The sequence below is a fragment of the Musca domestica genome, unplaced genomic scaffold (assembly GCF_030504385.1).
Source record: "Musca domestica strain aabys unplaced genomic scaffold, Musca_domestica.polishedcontigs.V.1.1 10, whole genome shotgun sequence".
NCBI lineage: Eukaryota > Metazoa > Arthropoda > Insecta > Diptera > Muscidae > Musca > Musca domestica.
Window position 1 is genome coordinate 5,413,705 of NW_026712115.1, and position 16,089 is coordinate 5,429,793.

Consider the following 16,089-nt stretch of genomic DNA (forward strand, 5'->3'; position numbering starts at 1 on the left):
GGAATAAAATGGTCCACTCCTTCTGGCACCTCCCCCACAAAAAGTCGAAATGTTCAAAGAAAATATTGTCCTGCACATAAAGAGAAAGGACGATCCAATTTTGTTCCAACTTTGCGAATCCTAATATTTGCATTACTGCTATGTCAGGTGCGAAAATGGACGATATCGCTAAACTCCTTCAAGTACCTCCCCACAAAGTGTCAAAAATTTTAATAAATATATATCTTATAAAATGTGATGTAAGAGTGCGATTGTTTTCAAATTACACACACCACAATATTATTATTAACCCAAGGTCTGGTGTGAAGGTCTACTCCTTTTGGAACAAACCGCCCAAAAAAGAGAAATAAGCAATAAGTCTTTAAATTTCACACATGCAAACATTTTTGCTAACACTAGATCTGTCACTAAGATGATATATATCTGCGAACCCCTTCTGGTACCTGACCCAGAAAAGAGTCACAATTTTCAATAGTTTTATCTGTCATAACTTAAGCAACAAGTAAGCGATTCTTTAAAAGTTATATCTAAATATTTCTCTCAGCCAGAAAGCTGAGATTAATATGGAATTTATGATTTCGCAGAAACTGGATATAAATGATCGATTCTGTTGTAATTTTCCCCTAAATACATTTTTTTATCTGTATTAGATGAAGTATGAGAATGGAATACTTCGGTCGACTATATCTAGTAACTCACGCACATTTTGACATTTTCTAAAAATTATCACATATATCATATATAGTGAAGGAAGTAACCAATATAGTCCAAACCTGATACGTCGCAATATTTATATCATATTTAGTTAGGTCCGATACGATATGAACAATATTGGCCCATTTCTTCAGAACTTACAATTTCAATATTTATAACAAAAGTCAAAATATATTTTAATAATAGAACATTGGCTAAGGTATACATCAGTCGGTAAAACCGACGGATATTTTTTAACATTTTTTTTAAATTAACTTTAAGAACAATTTCAGACAACATTTGTGTTAAAACAAGTAAAAAAGCTGTAAGTTTGGCCCGGCCCGGATGAATACCCTCCATCATTTGGAACGAATTTTGCAATTTTCAAAAATATAAAATCCGTTAAAAATTCGGTTAAAATCCTAAAAATACCAAATGTAGCTGTTATATTAGGGTCTATATGACGACATGGGCAATCATAGGCAACTTTTATTATAAGCCATTACAATAATCAAATGTGAAACTTGAAAAAATCGGTGAATAATGTCGCTAAAATCACCAAAATGTATCGGGAGATACCGTTATATGGGGACAATACGAAGACATGGACCAGCACAGACAATTTTCTCTCATAGGCTGTAGTATCCATTACGAACTTCTAATACCAAATTTTAAACTATTCCGGTAAATAATGTACCGTTAAATGGAGGCTATACCAAAACGTGGACCTGCATGGCCCATTTGCAATAGCAACAGTCCTGCAGACATAATATAAATTTTAGTATCAACTTACTTCATTTCGTTCGGAAGCTAGAGTGGTTTCCACAGACAAACAGACATCGCTAAATCGACTAAGAATTTTATGCTGATCAAGAATGTATATACTTTATGAGGTCTAAAATATATATTTCGAGGCGTTACAAACGGAATGACAAACTTGGAAACCAGAAATGGTTCGAAAAATAATCGAAACCCGCGTCGCAGCGACCGAAAAATGGCTCGTGAGCTGAACATATCGCAATATTCCATTCGGCGAATATTGAAAAATGAGAGTATAGCCATTGAAATTCTAAAAAGTGCAAGAACATACACTGCAACCCAAAGAACATAGACTCAAAAAATCTAAAGAGTTGCTTCACTTGGCCGAAAGTGATGAATTGCCGAATTTGGTTTTCTCCGATGAGAAAACATTCGATGTCCAGCAGTTTGTAAACAAGCAAAATAATCGTGTTTACTTGCCAAAGAGGTCAGCTGAAAATGTGCACCGGTTGTTCGGTTGACCACCAGAACTCAAGCGCCGGCCGACAATTTTTGCTTTCATCAATAAAATTTAAAGAAAAAAATTGTAAATATTATGGCGTTTGACTTTGTTGCAGCTTTTTTTTATGTCGCCCTGTATATGCCTAATTTAAACATATTAATTGATAATGAGGTTTATATAGTTTGTTTGCATTGCATTTTAATAGGTTAATCGCTTCCAAGGTTTTGCTGCGTAAAAATTTACTGCAGCAATATACCAGTAAAGTGATTCAAATCTAGTCAATATTCATATATTAAATAAATGTGTCAATCGCTAATATCCAAAGGCATAATCTCTTTCCATTAACAAAGATCCTAAAAATGATAAAAAAAAATATTTCCGCATTTTATATTTACTACATGGAACTACATGATAATTTGAAACTCCCCACACCCGAAATGATGACTCCATTTAGCTATGTGATAATAAACAAGGAAACCTTTACTCCCATGTCAGTGTATGGTGTGTCATATAATCACTCCTTTACGAATAAACTCCTTTGATTTACCTTTTTTTTTTTGTCCTTTGTTACATATCGAGGTTTTCCTTTGACATGTCATTGTCCTGGCATGAGTTAAAACAAAACGCAAACACAAATAAATTGAAAATGTTTCCCTGTTCGGTGGAGGTTCCTTTAAATTTTGTGAAAAGAAGAAATTAATCACATGTCCCGGTTTTATCAGTGCTTCTCAGAAGTGTACATTAAATAAGCCGAAAGCCAGGGCACAAAGTCAAATGTCATTTTATTCTGCGAATGTCTGGGTGGGTATATTGTTGCAGCATTACTTCAGGCGAAATTACGTAAAACGTATTTTGCGTGAACATTTCCAGCCAGAAAGCACATGAAAATGTAAAATAATAGAGAAAGGAATGTTCTCTTGTTGTTTAAAAAACAACTTCTGTGAAAATCATTAAAAGAAAGTTAACCGTTCCGGGCATTCCTATGAATTTTGTTGGATTTCCAAGAAAACGTGATGCTGGGAATAAATAATAGGAGTATAGGTGAGTTTCACTGAAGTAATGTGTTAAAAAAATCTAAAACCTTGCTGCGCAATAGCTCGTTAATACTTGAGCTTTGAATACTCGGGTTTTAGTAGTTCCCATTGTAGTTTTTTATACCTTCCACCTTGGACAGGAGGGTATATTAACTTTGTCATTCCGTTTGTAACATCCTTAAATATTCGTCGTAGACCCCATAAAGTATATATATTCATAATCAGCATAAAATTCTAAGTCGATTTAACGACGTCCGTTTGCCTGTCTGTCTGTATGTCCGTCTGTCTGTTGAAACCACGATACAGCCCACATTATTTGACGTAGAGCGCCAAAATTTAGCAGAGCAATTTGCATTGTGTCTAGGATGGTTGGTATTGAAAATGAGATATATCGGTTCACGTTCTGGTGTAGTCCCCATATAACGGTTCCTCCCGATATTCGGTATTTTGATGATTTATGCCACATTTTGTCACTGATTTGTTTGAAAATTGGTATTTGTAGGTCATAACGGGTCCCTGTGCCTGTGGCAAAACATGGCATGTATAGGTCCACGTTGTGGTATAGTCCCCATATAAAGGTACCTCCCGATATTCGGTATTTTGCTTATTTTTGCCACATTTTTTTTTTAACGGATTTGTCTAAAAATTGGTATTTGTTGGTCATAATGGGTTCCAGCTCCGGTGGCGAAACATTGCATGTATAGGTCCATGATTTGGTATAGCCCTCATATAACGGTACCTCCCGATATTCGGTATTTTGATGGTTTTTGCCACATTTTTTCACTGATTTGCCTAAAAATTGGTATTTGTGGGTCATAATGGGTCCTAGTTCATGTGGCGAAACATTGTAATTATAGGTCCACGTTTTGGTATAGCCCCCATATAACGGGACCTCCCGATATTCGGTAATTTGATGATTTTTGCCACATTTTTTTCACGGATTTGTCTGAAATTTGGTATTTGTTGGTCATAATTGGTTCCAGCTTCGGTGGCGAAACATTGCATGCATGGGTCCATTATTTGATATAGCCCCCATATAAAGGTACCTCCCGATATTCGGTATTTTGATGGTTTTTGGTATAGTCCCCATATAAAGGTACCTCCCGATATTCGGTATTTTGCTTATTTTTGCCACATTTTTTTAACGGATTTGTCTAAAAATTGGTATTTGTTGGTCATAATGGGTTCCAGCTCCGGTGGCGAAACATTGCATGTATGGGTCCATGATTTGGTATAGCCCTCATATAACGGTACCTCCCGATATTCGGTATTTTGATGGTTTTTGCCACATTTTTTCACTGATTTGTCTAAAAATTGGTATTTGTGGGCCATAATGGGTCCTAGTTCGTGTGGCGAAACACTGTAATTATAGGTCCACGTTTTGGTGTAGCCCCCATATTACGGTACCTCCCCATAATCGGCATTTTAATGGTTTTTGCCACATTTCTTCTAATGTTTATTTTACCCTAAGGTGGAGGGTATTTAAAGTTTGGCCCGGCCGAACTTAATGTTTTTTTACTTGTTTTATTTTTAAATACCATTGTTGGCATTTTATTTGGGATACCATGGTAATTTTGTTGTTGCAAAATAGCCAAACTTAATCCCATTGTAATTTTTTATTGTCCCTTTGTTCTTGACTGGAGTTATTCTCCCTAGGAGTTATTAAAAAATAATGAGAGCTACTTGCTACCTGTCAAGAAGTCCAAAACAAACCAAACAAAAAAAACTAAAAATAGAATAGCACGTGTACCAGCGTTTTTAAAGTTTTCATTGCAAAGTATTCTTAATTGGGGGAACAATTGAGTTATCCGTTGCCCTTCGCATAAGGTCCACATGGACATTTTCTATTCCTATAGAATTTTATATGAAAAAATATTTTTGGTTCTTATTTATTATTTACTTTTTACAGCGTAAGCCTAAATAACCATTGTTGTGTATACTGTTCCTCGTCTTTATACTCCAGCCCATAAGGCTAAAGAGGGTATACAGAGTGAGATGAAAAAACTGCAACCAACTTCAGACTGCTGCAATATCTAAGCCACTCGTCTGACAGCTGTTAAAATGATTCCAGTGACAGCTCATTATATTGTTTACAAGCATACAAACGCCAAGGAAGTGTACGGCAGAAGACAGCAACCTCAGCAGAAATATTTCGAAAAGTAGAGAATCGACCGCGTCGCAGTGGCCGAAAAATGGCTCGTGAGCTGAACATATCGCAATAGTATATCATTCGCGAAATATTAAAAAATGAGCTCGGGGTAAAGCCATTGAAATTCCAAAAAGTGCAAAAACTTACACCGCAACAGAAAGCAAATAGACTCAAAAAAGCTAAAGAGTTGCTTCGCTTAGCCGAAAGTGGTGAACTGCCGAATGTGGTTTTCTCAGATGAGGAAACATTCGTTGTCCAGCAGTTTGTAAACAAACAAAATGATCATGTTTACTGGCCAAAGAGGTGTGCACCTTCGGTTGGCCACCAGAACTCAAGCGCCGGCCATGATGATGGTTTGGGCCGCCATAACAACAATCGACCGTGGCATCAGAATAAATGCCCAATATTATCTCGAAAATATTCTGGAGGGTGTATTAAAGCCTTGGGCACGCAAACATTTTGGCCGCAGACCTTGGACATTGGTGACATGGTCACCAAAATCTCTGGATACCTCCTATCCGTTGGACTATTGTGTCTGGAGTATTTTGGAAAGCAAAGTTGGCACTAAAAAATACCCGTTTCGCCGGGAATGGGCTAAAATACCGTAGAGCAACATTCGGGCAGCGTGTGCGCGTGTGAGCGGTTTCATTGGCCGTTTGAAGACCATAATTCGTTCCAAAGGTGACCAATTCGAACAAATCAAAACTTATTCTAAAATTTGATGCTATTTCCGATATATTTTGCTTTCATTAAATAAAATAAAAAAAATTAAAAATTATGGCGTTGAACTTTGTTGCAGTTTTTTATCTCACCCTTTACCTGAATACGACCGAAATATATGTATGGGAGCTACACCCAAACCTCAACCGATTTCAATATAATTTGGGAATTTTATTTTCTGATCAAATCCCGTCACTCATTCCGAATTGCATTAAAACAGAACATACATATCGTGTTTGGTGCATCAAATAAACGAAATCGGTCGAAAATATACATGAAAGCTATATCCATATCTGAACCGATTTCCATATAATTTTACAAATGTATGTTCGTTTTAAATTCCGTTACGCATTCCAAATTTCATTGAAATTAGAGATACATAGTATTTATGGTGCATTCCATACATGAAATCGGCCGAAAATATATATGGGAGCTTTATTCAAATTTGTACCGATTTCAATGTAATTTTGCAGATTTATTTTTGTTTCCAATTCCGTTCAGCATTCCAAATTTGGAGACTGTATCTGTAATCGATCAATAAATATGTGCATATATAATCTAATTTTTTGGGAGGTACGGAGGAGTCCGATTCTGATGCCAGTTCCAAGGTGAATTTTAAAAATGTATATAGCCTATGTTACTTTCGGCAATATTGTAGTATACTTGGAAATTTTCAGGAAAATCTGTTTAGCGGCTTTCGAGTCTATAAAATACAAACAAACAAACATTTTCCTCTTTTATAGATATAGATTGTGCATTTTTTTCACACACCCTTAACACATTATTCTATTTATTTACATCTGTACTTTATTTTCCCCTCCACAGGAACTAGAAAAGAAAGCGCCCTCGGATTCCAAGGATACCTTCGATTTTATGCACACACTGAATGGAAATTCCAATGTCTGCGCCAACAACATTAAATCAACAATCGACGATCGAACCTTTCAATTGGATAACGAGGAGAATGCTGTGCTATTCAACGATGAAATGGAAATTAACCGCAACCACTTGACACTACACGAAGTACTGGGCGAAGGAGCGTTTGGTTTGGTGAAACGTGGCGTCTACAGAGACAGCAAAACCAATGCGCTGCATGAAGTGGCTGTAAAAATGTTGAAAGGTAAACGAAGAAAATTTGCGAAAAGCGAATAGCGTTCTATATGATGCAAATGTGTGTGGGAGTGTGTCTCTGTATCGACATTTACGTTCAAATTCATTTACAGATCATCCCAGTACCGATGAGATACGAGCATTTCGCCGAGAAATTGAGGTTATGAAATCTGTTGAGAAACATCCAAATATTGTTGGAATTATTGGCCATTGCACACGCTTTGGCGAGGATATGATGCTCTTGACCGAATACTGTAGTTTTGGCAATTTGCTGGACTTTTTAAGGTATGTTGTAAATGGAATTTGAAAATAATTACTTCAAATTTCGAGAAAAATTCTCAGGAACAAATTTTCATTGTATGCAAAGTAGTTTGAATGAAATAAATAAAATGGAATACTCCACTCGTTTTCTAGAAGGTGTATTCTTTCCTTGAAAAGGTTTACTTTTGTTGGGTTACCGATGGCCGATTTTTAATAGAGATAACATCAGAATATGTTCCCCTTAAAAGTAACCGTATGACCTGCCTCCATCCCAAAGCTTTAAGAGAAAACCTCTGGACTAAAAAGACCTTCCAGGCACGTCTGCCATCAACAACTTCAGTATAAACACCGCCCTCGGAGTCCACCGTCATTCATTGCAGCTGAAGAACCGCTGCAGCTTAGACAAACCAACATCGTTTTACAATTAAGTTTAGGATGGCGCAGCCGTATTGGGCCCGAAGATGTATGAAACGTCTTTCCGGCGTGTGTTTTTGACCCCTTTTTCAAAATATAGTAAAAACACCCTTTAAAAGAGATCGAAACAATTCATAAAAGTTTTTAAAATTATTAGTTAAAAAAATCTACATAGATCCCAGGCTTCACTTCATGATCGTGAAATATTTCCAAAAACCCCTTTAAGTATATATACGTTTGGTATAAACTCCAAGTGTTTGAAACTCTCAATTTTCTATATTTTACCCCAATTTGACATCATTCATTAGAGTATCTACTTGCATACTGTTTTACTTCCTGCATTTTGACGTTTTATAGGTATTAGCCAAAAGTTGCAACCAAATTAGCTATCTTTTCCAGTCGATATTCTGTATCGTAAAAAAAACTATTAATATTGGTCCGGCTCCGGAATTGCCCCATACAACTGTACCGTCAAATGATGTGTACTTTTAATATCCCTAACACATTGTCCAACTAAATGACCCAAATTTCTTTTGAATATTCAATTCAATGCTGGTACAGATTTGAACATATCCCCAAGGCGACGGTTACCCCAGAGTCTCTAAACACATTTCCAATCATTTTTATACCCTCCACCTTGGAAAGGAGGGTATACTAACTTTGTCATTCCGTTTGTAACATCCTTAAATATTCGTCTTAGACCCCATAAAGTATATATATATTCATAATCAGCATAAAATTCTAAGTCGATTTAACGATGTCCGTCTGTCTGTCTGTCCGTCTGTCTGTCTGTCCGTCTGTCTGTCTGTCTGTCTGTTGAAATCACGATACAGCCCACATTATTTGACGTAGAGCTCCAAAATTTAGCAGAGCTATTTGCATTGTGTCTAGGATGGTTGGTATTGAAAATGAGATATATCGGTCCACGTTCTGGTATAGTCCCCATATAACGGTACCTCCCGATATTCGGTATTTTGATGATTTATGCCACGTTTTATCACGGATTTGTCTTAAAATTGGTATTTGTAGGTCATAGCAGGTCCCTGAGCGTGTGGCGAAACATTGTAATTATAGGTCCACGTTTTGGTATAGCCCCCATATAACGGGACCTCCCGATATTCGGTAATTTGATGATTTTTGCCACATTTTTTTCACGGATTTGTCTGAATTTTGGTATTTGTTGGTCATAATTGGTTCCAGCTTCGGTGGCGAAACATTGCATGCATGGGTCCATTATTTGATATAGCCCCCATATAAAGGTACCTCCCGATATTCGGTATTTTGATGGTTTTTGCCACATTTTTTCACTGATTTGCCTAAAAATTGGTATTTGTGGGTCATAATGGGTCCTAGTTCGTGTGGCGAAACATTGTAATTATAGGTCCACGTTTTGTTTTTTATAACAACACAGAGTAAAATATGATTACGGGGTATCCAGCTGATTATGAATGTAAAGCTGAAAAAAGAAGGCAAGTGTATCGGTTTTATAAAAGTTTTCATCGCAAAGTAACCAAAATAGATGGGGCAAGTTCCCGCCTCTTCCACATTTTCGAATTAAGATTTCTCGAATTCCGTACATTTTAGGTATATAGTGTCTTCTCTTTCAAGCAAATTATTTTTGGTTCTTTTTTTAAAAATGGAATGTAAAAAGACAAAATACGCTACAAAGTTATGTGTCAGAAAATTCTACTATAGGTTCCAGAAGACATCAAGGGTTTAAGGGCCAGAAATTCAGAAAACACATTTTAGAATTAAACCAGTACTTTGACTGAGTTTGTGCAAAATTTTCCAACAAAGCCTCATTTATGAAAGATGACGTCAAAGACGAAAATATTCTTCATCAAATTATACTATTAGTCACCAAAGAAAAGAAATCTGTATTTTTATTGCATATCAAAAAAATTGTTGCATCAATGTTCCAAAAAAACCGAAAGTATTCCTTTTTTTAATAAAATAACGGTTGGTCTTTTTTAGTTAATGCCTGAACGTATTTCATTTTAGGCAAATAGTGTCAAAGAGGAAATATTTTTAACAAAATTTTATCTAAATCTCTGAATAAACTATATATATAGGTGTCATACATGGTGAGATGAAAAAACTGCAACAAACTTCAGACTGCTATCATTTCTAAGCCACTCGTCCGGCAGTTGTTAAAATTATTTCAATGACAGCTCATTATATTGTTTACAAGCGTGATAGTGTGATTTCTTTATGTTTAGCTGGAAAACAACAAGTGGCTTTAGTTAGAGTAATCCAGCATTTAAATATGTGTGAGCGTTGGTACGCTCGTTACCGTGATACTGGTAGCGTATCCCGACGTCAAGGGAGTGGACGGATGAAAACAGCAACATCAGCAGAAATGGTTTGAAAAGTAAAGGAGCGACAAATGGCTCGTGAGCTGAAGATATTGCAATATTCCATTCGGCAAATATTAAACCAGTAAAGAAAGTCTTAAAGTCGGGCGGGGCCGACTTTATGATACCCTACACCACTTTGCTAATTTAGTAGAGCTTCGCATAACAATTGAAGTTTTTATGGGAGAATTCAATCATGATTATAATTATAATTATAATTTAAAGTTCAAAGGACTAAATATGCCGAAGCATTTGTATCTTTTAAATTCGGACTTGTATTGCCCATTTGGTGCACAATTAATTTGAAATCGGATAAAGATATATATGGGAGCTATATCTAAATCTGAACCGATCTCTATAACATTTGACAAAGATATTTCTGAGCTGTATTTGATATATTTCCCTGAATATATTTGTTACGGAGTGCATATTACGATTGTGGGTAACAAATATAACAAATCGGATGAATAATATATATGGAAGCTATAGCTATATCTGAACCGATCTTCACCAAATTTGACATACTAGCTTCTAGACTCAATTTGGTCGTAAGTGCCAAGTTCCATCCCATTTGGACCAATATTAGACGTTTGGTGCACAAAAAAGGTAAATCGGACGAAGTTATATATGGGAGCTATATCCGAATCTGAACCGATCTCGATAAAATTTAGCAAATGTATTTCTGAGCTGTATTTGATATATTTCCCCAAATATTGTTGTTGCATAGTGCATATTACGGCGGCGGTGGACAAAAATAACAAATCGGATGAACAATATATATGGGAGCTATAGCTATATCTGAACCGATTTCGATCAAATTTGGCATACATATTTTCAGACCTAATTTGGGTGTATATGCAAAATTCCATAAGATTCGGGCTGATATTACACGTTTGGTGCACAATAAAAGCAAATCGGACGAAGATATATATGGGAGCTATATCTAAATTTTGACCGATTATCTCCAATTTCAATAGGGTTCGTCCTTGGGCCAAACCAAAGATCTGTTACAAACAAATGCACAAAGACATAATACCCTGACCACCTTGTGGTGTAGGATATAAAAATGAGCTCGGGGTAAAGTCATTGAAATTCCAAAAAGTGCAAAAACGTACACCGCAACAGAAAGAAAATATATTCAAAAGAGCTAAAGAGCTGCTTCGCTTGGCCGAAAGTGGTGAACTGCCGAATTTGGTTTTCTCCGATGAGAAAACATTCGTTGTCGGTTTCATTGGCCGTTTGAGGCCCATAATTCGTGCCAAAGGTGACCAATTCGAACAAATCTAAACTTACTAAAAAATTTGATGCTATTTCCGAAATTTGTTGTTTTCATTCAATAAAATTAAAAAAGTAAAAATTATGCCGTTTAACTTTGTTGCAGTTTTTTTTATCTCACCCTGTATATATACTCTATATTGTTCTGATAAGTATCCAAAATAATTTCACACAAAGGCTGTGGTCCATTTTACCCGTATGTAGTATAATTCAGTATAATTCAAGGATCATCCAAAATGCTACACTTCTGTGCTGTTCTAAGCTCTTACCTCATGAGATATATCGTGACGATGTGTTTTTAAATGTGACCCATAGAGCAACTTCAAGATCACGAAAGTTTTAAGTTTTGGTTTGAACCTCTAAATATATATGATGAAAAACAATATTGCTCTCACCCTACCACCATGCAAAATTTCTTAAGAATCGGACGTAAAATTCAACATTGTAAGTCAAATATGAAAAAATCGCATGCAATAAAAAATATGACAAAAATTGAATAAAGGTAAGAAACAATATTCACTTTTTATTGTCATATAATTACGCGATTTTCTTATATTTATCTTTTTCGGACGGACATATGTACATATCTAGATCGACTCAGCTCGGCGAGATAGGAAGATCCATATATAATTTCCCATATACAATGGAAATATAACTTTATCTTTTTTGTGACTTATAGAGAAATTTGATGATGTTATGTTGGAGAATTTTACTTTTAATATATATAAATTCCTGGCGTTTAGATAAGATCTAGACCCTTGACATTTCAAAATGCCGATAAATGTGTCTTCTTTTTAAGCTCTACTTTCAGAATCTGCTGGATTTTCCCCCGTAATTATTGAAGAAATTTAAATTTGTTGAACAGTAATTTAATGGCGTTTTCACTTTTCAGTATATCTTAAATTTTTATATATTTTTTTCATGTTTTTTTTTCAAGATCGCGTTTAAGCCAAGCTAAATATAACGCCTTCTTTCTTTATTGTCCCTAACTTTCCTTCACATGTTGGGGTTCCCTTCCAATAATTCAATTCAATTCCCATCCATAAATTTAAAAGGGCCAACAATAGAAAACAATTAAATGTCTCGTTACTAATATTTTTTATTTCTTTTTCACTTCTATGCAGAAATGAATGGCGCTTCCATCATGAAATGCAAAGGAAGAAACGGTCGTTTCCATCGAATCCTATTGCCGTGGAACTCCCACACATCGGTGACAAGGGACCAAATCCCAGTGTAGTAAATAAATTCAATGTATTTCCCGAAGAGGAAAAACCATCATCGCCACCCCCACCGCCCGGCACAGCCATCGTGCAGGATATAAATGGAAAACATAAACAATTGGCTGAAACCGTGGGAAACCGTGCAAAAAACAAAAACAACAACAACGCCAATTGTGACAATAAGGAACAACATTTCCAGAACAGTACCTGTGAAAGTGTAATTGAAAAATTAAAACGAAAATATAATGACCTAACGAATCAGAATTGCGACGACATGCAAAATGCTCAAACTGCTGGTGGCTGCAATTCCATGAAGCATGAAAAGGAGCGTGGCGGTGACATTGAAAACATAGGGACGACAGTCGAGTCATTGACACTGCCGGCAGAGGCGAATGACAAACGTAACACGGAACACACACTACCACAGTTGAAAAAATTTTTAGCTTCCAATGCATCCTCCGCATCAGCATCAGGATCCTCGTCCCAATCATTGTCTTCCTCCTCCACCACGTCGTCGTCATCATCGTCATCTCGTTTCAATTCAGCCACATCGACCATGTTGAGCTCACCAGCCACCGAAAACAAATCCTATGGTTATGAAATTTGTTGCACCAATGCCTGCAAATGCAATGTTGATGTCATCATCAAAAATATCGATTCAACCGATTCATGCCACGAGCACGAAGAGTTGGACCGTTTGCTGTTGAAACAACAAAATCCACTACAACTGGCATCGCAGCATTCCAGCAAAACAATAATTTCGATTAACAATTGTGAGTGCCTACAACGGAATGGGAGCCACCACCACCACCACCAGTTGCATGCCCCTACCCAGGTTAATGCCACCGACGACGAAACTAATGAAAATCACATCAAAGCTCACAAACACCACCATAAGGCCATCGAAAACAAAGCCTATTTCAAATTGTTCCACGGAAAAGCCAAACACAATGTTAATGGAAACTGCCACAAACATGGTGGTGGCATTGTTGCCAACACAAACAGAAATGACGGCAGCAATAGCAAAGGGTCAACAAAGACCGGGGATAAGAATGTTCATGATGATGATGATGCAGATGCGGATAATAAAGATGAAACATGGCACTCACCTAGAATTCCTTTGTCCGGTGGAGATTTAATTGATATCGCTCGACAAGTGGCCGTTGGCATGGTAAGTTAATTTATTTGAATGAAATCGCGGTATCCTCCGGCACGGAATGGAAGGAATGTAAATTAGATCAGTTCATTTGCCGTTCCGGGAAATGGAATTCGGAAAATGAAAATAAGGAAATAAATGAACTTATAAATACATAAGTAAATAAATAAATACGTAGTAAATAAAAAGATAGGCAGATAGAGAGATACATGGTTGCTAAATAGATAAATAGTTACACATCGCGCATTTTCTTCCCGTATTAAACAGATTATGGCACACAATTATGTCAATTCGTTTAAAACTTAATGTTCTGTTTTCTTGATTAATGTCAAAGTCCAAGTAACTCTTTGAGTTATATAAATATCAACATGCAAATTTAATGGGAAGATCAATTAAAAACCGTAGAAATAATATAAATTGCTAACTCAATAAAAAGAGGATAATGGGAGATATACAGGGCGAGATAAAAAAAAACTGCAACAAGGTCAAACGCCATAATTTTTACATTTTTTTAAATTTTATTGAATGAAAGCAAAAAATGTCGGATATAGAATCAAATTTTAGAATAAGTTTAGATTTGTTAGATTTGGTCACCTTTGGCACGAATTATGGCCTTCAAACGGACAATGAAACCGTCACACGCTGCCCGAATATTGCTCTACGGTATTTTGTCCCATTCCCGGCGAAGCGCTTGCTTGAGGTGATCGACACTTTGGTATTTTTTAGTGCCAACCTTGCTTTCCAAAATACTCTAGACACAATAATCCAACAAATTGGTATCCGGAGATTTTGGTGGCCATTGTGCGCTGGAAATGAAGCGAGGAACCTCATTTTGTAACCATTCTTGGTTGTCGCGTGCTGAGTGCGATGGTCTGAGTCCTGTTGGAATATTCAAGGTCTGCGGCAAAAGAGATCTGGTGGCCAACCGAAGGTGCACATTTTCAGCTGACCTCCGATACGTGTTGTTTTACATTTTTATACCCCTCACAGTAAAAAGGAGGGTATATTAACTTGGTCATTCATTTTGTAACATCCCTAAATATGCGTCGTAGACCCCATAAAGTACATATATTCAAAATCAGCATAAAATCCTAAGTGGATTTTATGATGTCTGTTTGTTGAAATCACGATAAAGCCCACATTATTTGACGTAGAGCTTAAAAATTCGGCAGAACAAGTTGTATTGTGTCTAGGATGGTTGGTATTGAAAATTATACCGGTCCACGTTTTGGAATAGTCGCCATGTAATTGTACCTCCAGATATTCGTAATTTTGACGATTTTCGCCACATTTTTTTCACGGAATTATATAAAAATTGGTAATTGTAGGTCATAATGGGTTCTAGCTCCGGTGACAAAATATTGTATGTATAAGTCCACGTTTTTGTGTAGCCCCCACATAACGGTACTTCCCGATATTCCGTGTTTTGACGATTTTTTCCACCTTTTTCCACGGATTTGTCTAAAAATTGGTATTTGTGGTTCGTAATGGGTTCTAGCTCCCGTGGCGGAACGTTGGAAATTTAGGCCCATGTTTTCCTATAGTGCAAACATAAAGATACCCACCGATACTCGGTATTTGGATAATCCTAATCACATGTACCCACGAAATTGTTTCAAATTTGGTATTTAAGAGGATTTGGTAGATGAAAAACCTTGAAGTATAAAATTGTCTTTGGAGATTCCCGTCTGGAATGGGTTTAACAGCGTTATCAAAACGATCTTACTGGTATTTTTAGTTTAAAGCTGAACACATTTGAATTCAATGATGGAGGTTATTAAAAGTTCGAATTTATTGTCTTTTTTTACTGGATAGCTATATTTTCATAATCTACTGGATGTTTCCAGAAATTATTGAAATTATTTTTTCGCATAGTGTAATTAAATTTTATATAAATTAAATATTTATTTATTTATAGTTTCACAAATTAATTATAGTACTAACAATTAAATTAACAGACGAATGTATATTTTTCACATTTTACTTTTGTTGTTATTTTTATTCCAGGACTTTTTAGCAAAGAACAAAGTTGTACATCGCGATCTGGCTGCAAGAAATGTATTGGTTGCCCCCGATAGAACAGTGAAAATTGCCGATTTCGGGTGAGTATTTTTTATCACCAAACAACGTAATTGTTTTACAATTTTAAAATCTAATTTTAAACACTTGTGACTGTTTGTACACATGTCCATTTGATTGTAACATAACTATTTCTTTCTCTTCATTCAATAGCTTAAGTCGAGATGTGTATCAGGAGAATATTTACAAGAAAACTGGAAATGGAAAACTGCCCATCAAATGGCTGGCCCTGGAATCGTTAACCCATCAAGTCTATACAACGCAGAGCGATGTGTAAGTATTTTTGTATCAAATAGATATATGTAAGTGTTCAATTTTTGGGAAACAGTTGTTGCATCCTCGGAATTAAGTTTGTAAACATAT

The 16,089-nt window shown here is 36.1% G+C and overlaps 1 protein-coding gene across 3 annotated transcripts in view; it reads left to right on the forward strand.

The window, feature by feature from the left end:
• Nucleotides 1-16,089, forward strand: part of LOC101888248 (tyrosine-protein kinase receptor torso) — a 257,277-nt gene that overhangs the window by 208,554 nt on the left and 32,634 nt on the right. For all 3 annotated transcript variants that reach the window (XM_059125667.1, XM_059125673.1, XM_059125675.1), the window contains exons 11-15: nucleotides 6,683-6,977; nucleotides 7,081-7,252; nucleotides 12,396-13,662; nucleotides 15,655-15,749; nucleotides 15,880-15,999. In XM_059125667.1, coding sequence (XP_058981650.1) covers nucleotides 6,683-6,977; nucleotides 7,081-7,252; nucleotides 12,396-13,662; nucleotides 15,655-15,749; nucleotides 15,880-15,999 — 1,949 coding nt within the window. The remainder of the gene's footprint in view (nucleotides 1-6,682; nucleotides 6,978-7,080; nucleotides 7,253-12,395; nucleotides 13,663-15,654; nucleotides 15,750-15,879; nucleotides 16,000-16,089) is intronic.